The following is a 10,048-nucleotide window of genomic DNA, read 5'->3' on the forward strand; positions in this document are numbered from 1 at the left end:
TTGTCATCATTTTTAAAATGGTCAAGATAGAGATGACACACACACACACACACACACACACACACACACACACACACACACACACACACACACACACACACACACACACACACACACACAGACCCGTGTGTTAGTGCTCTCCTCTTTACTAGTTTTCCTTATGTTCTTTACATATTTCTTGATTTCCTTGATTTATACGCTGCCCTACATTTTGTTTCATTCATTTTGCAACATGCAAATAGGCAAACTCAATCTCCCTCTCAGCAGGACAGGTGCCGGTGAACTCCTCTCTCTGGTAGGCACGGTTCAAATACCGCCACACGCAGGTCATCTCCCGAGGAATCTCAAAGCCACGATATTTCTTTGCTACAACCTGAGAAAAAAGGCATAGAAAATAACCAAAAATGGGTCCTTCTGATCGAGCTCATGTAAACGTTCTAGCAACCTGAATAAGCTGCAGACCTTTAGAATGTGGAGTTTGGGCAGCAGGTTGCAGTCAGCCAAGGTGAGCTCTGGCCCATCTAGGAAGCTCCTAGTTGACTCTGGCACATCTCCTAAGACATCAGCATCAATCTCTGCAGACAGGGGAGTCCTTAGGAAGTCATCAAGACGCTGAAGAGACTTCAACAAAGCTTTCTGTAAGGCTACAAAGTCAGAGGGAGAGAACACGCTGATGTGATTGAAAGGATGAACTATCTGAACAAACACTGATGTTTTCCACAACAACCAGCTCCTTATTTACACACCAGTATTCACCATTTCCCAAAGACTTTTAATAAAATGCAAATAATTGCAGCTTTGTTTGGGTTTTTTTGCAAATCATTTATAGTTTAAACATATTGAATACTGTTTTTCAAAAAATACATGATTACTTTAAGGGTCTTTGAGGGTCACCTGAGCTACCCTCCCAACAATATGCTTTATCACAAAGGAGAGTTTTAAGTCTTAAGCTCATCTTAAAAGGGCGTCTGTCTCCTGAATCCAAACTGGGAGCTGATTCCACAAAACAGCCTCTGCCTCCCATTCTACTCTTAAATATCCTGAGAAGCACAAGTGAGTCAACAATCTGAGAGCTTTCTGTTCAGGTGATACCATGAGCTCTGTCACCTGAGATTGAGCCTGATTATTCAAGAAGAAAAAGAGTAAGTTATGGTGAGGGTTTCCCCACAGAGGTACGGCATGGGAAAGCAGTTTTAGTTTAAATAGTTTCAATTTTCCAATATAAAACGAGGAAAAGTCTGCGTATTCCATCTTCTGTAGTTTAATATAGTTTAACATCTGTATAACACTGCATGGCCATGACCAATGTTCCCTCACACAAACTCCCTGAGCGTCCCTTGGACCGCTGTGAGCAACAGCAGACGTGTGCACTGTGGTCACGCCAGCATCCAATCCATCCAAGTTACATGTTTATTAAAGTAATCAAATTACAGCATTTATGTTAGACGACTTTTAATGAACTGCTTTAGCCCACTTACAATGAATATTTAAAAAAATCTTGTTCCTGACCTGTAGCATGTTAACACTGTTGGAAGGAAAAATAACTTCAACTCCAACTTTCTTCTTTTTTTTTATATAAAGCTCTGACTGTATTCTGAGTCTGTGGTCTGGGAGAGAGTCTGTAACTCTGTCTGTAAAATACAGTAAACAATGACCAATGTTGGGCAGTTAATTATATAGTTACTTCTTCAAAAAAGTAACTGAGTTATGCAAACAAAGTTTTTTGCAGCTGTTTACCTAAAAATGCAGCCAAGGCGTTTTTTTATGCTGCAGTCACAAACAAACCACACACACACCTTACTAACTTTCTTGAATACATGTTTCCAACCTAACTCTGTCCCTTCTTACCATCTGTTGTGTCTTTTCTTGAGTTTTTGATGTACGCTGAGAATTTGGCAAAGATGTCGATGCCAGCTGTGTTAGCTTCTGGATGTTTGGGAGCCAGTCTGGGATATCTGGAGACAAAATGGAGAAATTTGAAATTAACCTCAACACGGCTTCCCATCGCAAACACATGTCTTTCAATGTGTGCTTGCATACCGGGGTGGAGTCAGTTTCTCCTCCAAGAATTCTTCTATCTTGTTGACATCAACCTTGACTTCACCATTAAAGGTCACAAAAGGAGGGTTGGTTCCTGGAGCAAGGTTGTGGAGGTCAGCCGGCTTCCTGATAACCCAAAAGTCAGGCGCATGTGGTCACTCTCATGTGTATCATAGTCACTGTATGAATACGTGTATGCGTCTGCACCATGTTACCGCTTGAGGTCGACTGTGGTGACATTAAAAATGACTCCTTTTAGCCACAGGATCATAAAGAGTCTCTGAGAGAAAGGACAGTTTCCGATGCTCTGTCCATCACTTCCTGCCTACACACACAAAGACCAGTCATCACGTGTCCTGCAGGTGATCTATGGATAAAAACTGTAGTGCTTCACTTATGAACAGCAGAACAAATGGGTGGATGAAGGAAATAAAGAAATAAAAGCCCAAAAGAACGATACGGTGTAAGTGTAGATCTTACATCTCTTTTCTCATATTATAATTAATTTGACTGAATAAATCTGGACTCTGTGTTTAACAGAGATGTACAGGAGAATATCCTCTGCATGATAATTCCTGTTTCTCTCCCATGTGAATACACAAGCACATCAGCTATCTGTTGAAGTTCAGGTGAATCTAACACAACTAAAATGTGTCTGTGTCCTATTATTAGCTGAATTGGGATAAATATCTCAGTATGGTCACTGTTAGAGATCCAATACTGGAAGGAAATTCTAAAAGAATGATCTCGCAGAGGAGTAATGTAAAGAGTAACGTGATCAATAACTTTTATAAGCAACGTGCTTCATCTTTGCGCTATGAGTGTTGTGTAAAACAGTTTTCCTGTGAGTAAAGAATTCATACTGAATGTTGCTGCAACAGCTCTGAGCTCTCAGTAACAAACAGGAGGATAATCAGCTTACCCAGCGAGACTGCTGAGATTAACATAGCACACCAGCACTATTCAGACTATTTCATTCTGTACTCTTTTACAAACAAAAGCAGAAACTGTGTTTCAGCATAAGTTGAAAGTAAAATGCTTATTTTCATGATCGTGCTGTTTTAAAGAAATCCTCAGATGTGAGGATTTACAGCTTTTCTAGACCACAGAGAAGGAAACCTGAACTTCTACATAATATTTGTATCTACCTCCATCTGTGCTGCCCACAGGGCCCGTGACAAAGGAAGGCTTTGTTTGAACAAGCTTGTTACGTGGACGCGGCCGACGCTCGGGTATTTGTGCTAAATCTCTCAGGTAATGAAAGTTATTCTCAGGATGCTGTCGAACCAGAGCACAGAGCACACAATGGTCACAGAAGTGCAAGCTTCATGTACTTTGAATCTTTTTCAAATCTCATTTAAAATTACATGCATTAAGTAATGTGGGTTACCATGGCGATGGATTAGAACAGCACTGTCTTAATGGGATGAGATAAGCAGATCAAGATTAGCTTTTTCACTTGCTGTTTGTCTGTCACGGTCCTGGGGTGCTGCTCCAGTTTGGTCACACTTGTTGTTCATTTTTGCAGATTGTTGATGTTCACTGTGAGAGAGCTCAGCTCTTGTTCAGTTTCTTTTTCCTGTCCAGTGTCTGACACCCAACTGTGGCTGTGGTTCTGCCACATTAATAATAACAGTGACTCTTACAGGCAGCTGTTTAAGTTTATTGCTCTATTCCAGGAAGCACGCTCAGCTAACAAGTTTGTGTGAGAGAACCAGCTGACAGACATCTGTGCTTATTCATACATTTCTGCCAAACTCACATTTTACATTTTTACAAAAATTCCAATTAGATATTCGTTTTCTATTTTGTGTGCAGTGATCAGCAGTCATGGATTAATCATCCCCTGAGTTCAGTTGCTTCCAGGCACTTTATATAGTAAGATAACAACCCTACAATGAAGCAGACAGCTCAGAATACGTAGTCTCCATCCTTCTAACTCTCGTGATGCTAGGTTCTCGGGTTGAAATGTGTTCACAGATTGAGGTTGTAAATCATGATATCAAAGAACATTTTGAAGGCTTCTGTGTCTGAAATTCAGAGTCTGAACATGGAAATCCACTGAAATTCATCTAAATCGGATTCCACTTGCATGGCATGGATGGGTCACAAATTCAGACCAGATTCAGTTTGGCTCTGGTCATTTCCCAGCTCATCCTGTCTAGATCTGGCCAGTGTGACAGCAAGCCGTCGTCTAGACATGGATGCTGGGACGTGGAGGAGAAGGGAGATGAGCTGGCAGCTGACGGCTGAGCTACTGGGCAACACTGGCCTGAACAGGCAACTGTGTGAACAAACACTGTGAATACTGAAACAGTGTGTGCAATGTGCTGGGCCAAGACCAGGCTCGACCTCCCAAAACTATATTGAAATATTTAACCTCTGTAAAAGACACTTCTTACAGCACATTTACTGATAAAACGAAAGACTTGGAAAGTTCCCCTGCATTTGTTTTCAGGGAACTATGAGCACTAGCAGTCACACGCACCATCTGTCAGTGAAGGCTGAATATTAGAAGAGATTAGAAATGGGAAACATTTAAGCACTTTTCTCTATATTTATTACAGATTTTTATCCAGTACAACCAGAAATAATCGTATTCTATATATAGAAAAATTACATTCTCTCAGTGTTACTGAATAATTATTCAAAGAGTTTTTATTTAATTCAGGATGTTGTGTTAAAGTGGAGTCACTGCTCTTCCTATGGTGAAATGTGGTGGAGCTCCACCGGTCATGGCTCTCTTTGCGTCCTCACACAAAGTTGAGCTTATTGAACTAATTCAGCTGCTCTGGAACAGGAAACTCTCAGCGTCTCAGTTTAAAGTCAGAGTTTGATTAACATACTGATGAAGCTGCTACAGCCTCAAAGTTTCAGGCACCAGTGACACTACATGTATGTAACAAGTTATAGACACCAGTGACATCTCCACACACTTTACTGAGCAGGTATCACCTGAGCTGCTGTCAGAGCCTTCGTGGGCTCGATAACCCTCTCTGCTGCACTGCAAACATCGGTTCTATACATTGTGTGTGTCTGCCGTGTGTCACTGCCAGTGTTGTGTTTGTTTGTGCTCAGCTCTCAGCCTCTTTTCTTTGTATCTGCTTCCTCTTGGTTTGATGAGAGAACACAGCATTGCGTTTCACTTCTATGGTGCTGACTGTCAGATCCATGTCCCTCTGCAGAACAAAGGCTCATGTTCCACACAGCCATTACTTCAGTGTCTCAATTAAGGCTTGGATGTCTCTTAACTTTTTAAAATTCAGTGATAAAGAGACTGAGGTGATGGTGTTTGGTAGCCCCACTGAGACCCCCAATGTGTATTTAGATACCTTGACCCAATATGTTAAGCCAGCTGTCACAAACCTGGGGGTCAAAGTGGACTGTGATCTGAAGTCATTTACCGAGGGTGCAAAATGCTGCAGCTCGTCTGAAGTTTGAGCACATTTCCTCTAGTTTAGCTTCATTTCACTGGCTGCCCATTTCTTTCAGGATTCATTTTAAAATTCTTTTATTTGCTTTTAAAGCTCGCCCCATCCTATCTCTCTGAGCTGCTACAGCCTTATACAGCCACCTGCTCTCTCAGGTCAGCTGATCAGCTGCCCCTGATTGTGCTTTTGCTGTAGCAGATCCAGTGTTATTTTATTTTATTTTATTTTATTTTATTTTATTTTATTTTATTTTATTTTATTTTATTTTATTTAGTTAATTCTAAGTTGTTTTATGTTGTTGGGGTTTTTAAAAAAAATAAAAGTCAAATCTTTATGTATTATGTGTTTTATTTTATTCTATTGTTATTAACTTATTTCCTGCACAGCACTTTGATCGTGTGCTGGCTATTTTAAAATGCTTTATAAATAAACTTGGATTGGGGTAGACAAATTGACTGTATTTTTTGAAGTACATGAAATATCAATAAATTACACTGACAGTGAATCAGTATGTTTAATGCTACAGTAGAATGCCATGGAAAAATCAGGATCCTTTTTGTACCACATAGAAAGACTGTAAAAACACATCTAAGCATAAATTCTACTTAATACGACAAATGCATTTATAACATATGAGGCAGTGAAATATTAACAATAAAGGTCGTTTAGTCTCTGTGTAGATTTATTTGTTATTAACTGATATTTTTGTGTAATTAAGGAAGTTTTCACTAACAATGGTGTAACATGGAAAATTATTAAAAGCTATAATTGTGCTAATTTCACTGATGGCTTAGTATCTTATAAAATTGGTTACCAAAAACATAATAAGAACAAATAAGAAGATAAATGCATATTCTTTATGACTGAGGTATTTACCGTTGCAGATTCTGGGACTCTTACAAAGAATGTGGTATTTTTCACTTTTTTTTGCACAAGTATTTAGAAGCATCGAATATTTTACAATAATTTAAAAAAAACCAATCAAATAATTTATTTTTATAACGTAGGTCTCATATTTATCAAAATTATTTTCTAAGTCAGGACAGCTTGAAGTTTTTTTCGTCACATTTTATGGAGCCAATACTCTGATCTTGATGTTCAGGAAGTCGTCTTCAGGTTTGTATCAGGTTCAAACACAGACGGAGGCCTGATGGCGAGTGGGATGGAAAAAGTCTTTGATATATGAAGCTAACATTTCATAACGTTTTATCAGTCTTTATTAGTTTTATCTGTGTTTCTTGTTCCTAATTCTTTTGTGTATTCATATCATATTTCCTTTCATTTTCAGATTTTCTCTTGTACTAATGTCCTCCCTGTTCTCACAAGAACTTTATATTTCTCTGCTTATTTTCTGTGCACTTTCACTTTGCTGTATCATGAGCTTCTCCATAGAGCCTAATTCATTATTCATTATGACAAAATGCTCTTTGTAAATTCCCACTATGATAATAGTAATAACTATCCGTCTGGCATTCATCACAGGCCAAAGAAACCATGCAAGAGTTGATTACCTTGACATACAGGGAGATTTCATAGGGCTGGTTCTCCAGTGTTTTACTGTCCACCACAGGACTGTCCGCTCTCCTGTCGGAGGCCACCTTGATCTCTTCCCTCGTCTCTGCAGTCATCGCCTCCCGCTGAGGGACATATGAGCAACCATGTTCCAGCAGCACCACTCTCTTTTTCTTCACCTGCTCGTCTTTCTTTTTGGGCAGCGATTCATCTTTGATAACTGACTTCAGCTCATTTATCCAATCCGCCTTCCTCGGTGAACTGATCTTTTCTGCTGACGTTTCTTTATCCACCCATTCTTTCCTTCCCCACTCATTCTCCCAGAACTCTTTTTTGATGTGGCTCAGCTCTTTACTCCAGTCCTTCCTTTCAGCAGCAGTCTTCTCTTCTTCTGGCTGATCTGTTTTAATCCAGTCTCTATCTTTTCTCCTGGGTGACAGCACTTTTACTTTCCCCAGTTCGTCTTTCCTAAGACCTTGTGGCTCAGGACACAAGAACCCATTCTCCATTGTTTGCTTCAGTGTTTTAATGCTCTCATTTAGATCTGCCTCTGCCTCACTGTTGTGCACCTTTAGCTTTACGTCCTGTGTCTCCATGTCCTCTTTACCCAGTATGGCCTCGTCTCCTGGCAGCACTTGGTGATCTTCATCTTTTATCTTGTCTGTGGCATCATCAGAACCGCTCATAATGGTGAAAGGATGTACTTCTTCTGATTTTTCACTGGGCGTCTCCTCCATCGTTTCAGTCTCATCATCAAGAACGGTGACTGGCTCTTCTGCCATCTCCACTTCTCCTTCCATTGACTCTTCTACTGCTCCTCCTCCAGTCTCAAATTCTACAAGCATCTCTGTCTGTGGATGTTCTTTTGTGTTGTTTCTCCAAATTGTGGCTGCTTCTTTCAGGAGCTGCAAAGGATGCTCTTGTAAAGCACTTCCTTCTGTTGTGGATTCATTTTTCTCAGATTTGTCCTCTCCTTCTGTCCCGTCGAGCTTCACCTCGATGCCTTTCTCAGATAGAGAAGCTTCCTCCACCTGGTCCTTTGTGTCTGTATGTACCTCTTCTCCAGTCTGGCCCACTGGTTCTGGAGGAACTGTTATAGCTTGTATTTCAAGCTTAGCAGCTTTTTCTTCTTGCATTTCTAGATCATTTCTTGCTCTGTGCTCTTCTTGGCCCATTAACTCTCCAGCAACATTATTGGCTATCGTCGCCTCCATTTCTGAACTCTTTCCTCCCCCATCCATCTCTGCCAAGTTGTTAACTTGCTCTTCTGCTTGCTCCTTCTGGGTGACATCTTCAGTCCTTTTAGCTTTAGTGTCTCCATCTGACTGTAGCTGTTCTTCAGAAGTTAGGGCCGTCAGCTCTGGTTCTTGTGCCGTTTGATTGGTTCCTGCTCTCACGGGGAACTCATAGCCATGATTTACACACTCCTGGACTCCCTGGCATTGCCATGTAAGATTATCAATAACAACCTCCTGTTTTATGGATTCTGAGGGATCTTCTCCATCATTGTTTTTTATTTCATTTTGACTCTCATTATCTAATTGGTAGGTTTGATTGGCCACCTCTTCAGCTGTAACACTTCTATCGACTGGTATGTCATTAGTGCCCAGAGCTGAAGCTTGGATGCTGGCCTGTTCATTTATTCCAAAAGAAAAAGGAGCCACTTCTATGTTCAGATTAACCTCTGTTATGTTGCCAGCAGTGGGCAAAGTAGCAGTTTCTGTTTCGCCTCGGTCACCAGTACATGTGTTGGAACCGATTCTTGACTCCCACACAGAAGTACCTCCGTCCTGAAGACAGGACACGTGATCGTCGGTGCCTTTGTCCATGTTTTCCTGCCTTACATCTGTTCCTGCGCTTGCTGTTTCTCCCCCTTGTTTGTTTTCTTCACTTTCCTCCTCTTTTTCATCATCTCCATTGCTGTTTAATATTTGCCGCTTCCCTTGTTCAACCACAACCAATAGAGGGGAAAGAGAGAGATTTTCAGCCATCTTTGTATCTTCAGATTCTTTGCCTGTTGTCAGTGTGGTGGTTATTTCTTGATGTCCATCTCCCGCTCCCATTTCTCCATTCCCCTCTTCTTCCAGTACTTCACATTCATCCTCCCCCTCTCCTATTTCTCCATCTGATAACAGGGTCACATGTGTAATCTCTCCTTTCTGCCAATCATTGTCTTCTTTACTTTCATCTTCAGTTTGTTCTGCTTCAGCAACCATCAAAACATCTTCCCCAACCTCCTCTGCCAGTTCCACCTCATCATCATCATCTTCTTCTTCTTCTTCCTCGGCGTCGTCTTTGATTCTGTGTGTATCCAGGTCTGAACACATACCTTGTGGGCTGTGGGCAACGGCTCCATTTGGCAGGTCTGGACTTTGTCTACAACTTAATTGAGCCATTAGGAAAATAACACAACTTATTTAGAAAGAAATGATAGTGTCCAAGTTTGCAGGATGAATGTGCAGCTTTATAACATGTAAAATTAGTGAAAATGATCCGGCGTTCTAGAAGAGTTCAAAGATGGGTATGAAGAGTAAAACTTACACTCCCAGTTTTAAGCTTGAATCCCAGAGGAAATCAAAGCGCTGATAGAAAACAAATGAATACAGTCTCACAGGATTTCTGACGAGTCCAGATTCTAAAAAGTAAAGATGGATGGTTACCAAAGTTTGACATCTGTAACAGCTCTAGGAGTGACACGAGGTTCCAAATTTCCAAAGTAAAGCAAGGAGAAAAATCCAGATTTCCCCTGTAAGATGGTTATGGAGCTCTCTCATCAGTACTGTGCCTCAGGCACCGCTCCACGTCAATAAGTACGTTTCGCCTCCTCGCTTTCTTCTCTCTCTCTCTCTCACTAAGGGATTAAACCAAGGCTGATCCCACATGATCACAAGCTTAAACTCTGCCACCCAGAGGCCAGCACCATTTGATCTGGAGTTTCTTAACACATTTAACCACAAATCACAGCTACATCTACGAAACATACCCTCCAGTAGATAGACAAAGCCATAAAGCCGGTTCAGATAGAGGGGGAGGAGGTGGAGGTGGTCAACAAGTACAAGTACCTC

At 40.9% G+C, this 10,048-nt stretch overlaps 1 protein-coding gene across 1 annotated transcript; it reads right to left on the reverse strand.

The window, feature by feature from the left end:
* Positions 1-110: 110 nt before the first annotated feature.
* Positions 111-8,742, reverse strand: LOC102193134 (chloride intracellular channel protein 6-like). Its single transcript, XM_005747076.1, has 6 exons — positions 6,983-8,742; positions 2,256-2,365; positions 2,041-2,166; positions 1,849-1,955; positions 463-644; positions 111-373 (listed from the first exon to the last, which is right to left on the reverse strand). The coding sequence occupies exons 1-6, from the start codon at positions 8,222-8,224 to the stop codon at positions 221-223; spliced, it is 1,920 nt and encodes a 639-aa protein (XP_005747133.1). The 5' UTR covers positions 8,225-8,742; the 3' UTR covers positions 111-220.
* Positions 8,743-10,048: the final 1,306 nt, after the last annotated feature.

This window comes from Pundamilia nyererei, unplaced genomic scaffold (genome assembly GCF_000239375.1).
Source record: "Pundamilia nyererei isolate P.nyererei 1_Seehausen unplaced genomic scaffold, PunNye1.0 scaffold00188, whole genome shotgun sequence".
Lineage (NCBI taxonomy): Eukaryota > Metazoa > Chordata > Actinopteri > Cichliformes > Cichlidae > Pundamilia > Pundamilia nyererei.

Coding starts and splice junctions, on each gene's coding strand:
- LOC102193134 (XM_005747076.1), bottom strand. CDS start 8,224: ATGGATGGGGGAGGAAAGAGTTCAGAAATGGAGGCGACGATAGCCAAT. Junction 1,956..2,040: donor GAGAAACTGACTCCACCCCG/GTATGCAAGCAC, acceptor TTTTGTCTCCAG/ATATCCCAGACTGGCTCCCA. Junction 645..1,848: donor AAGAAAAGACACAACAGATG/GTAAGAAGGGAC, acceptor CTGACTTTGTAG/CCTTACAGAAAGCTTTGTTG.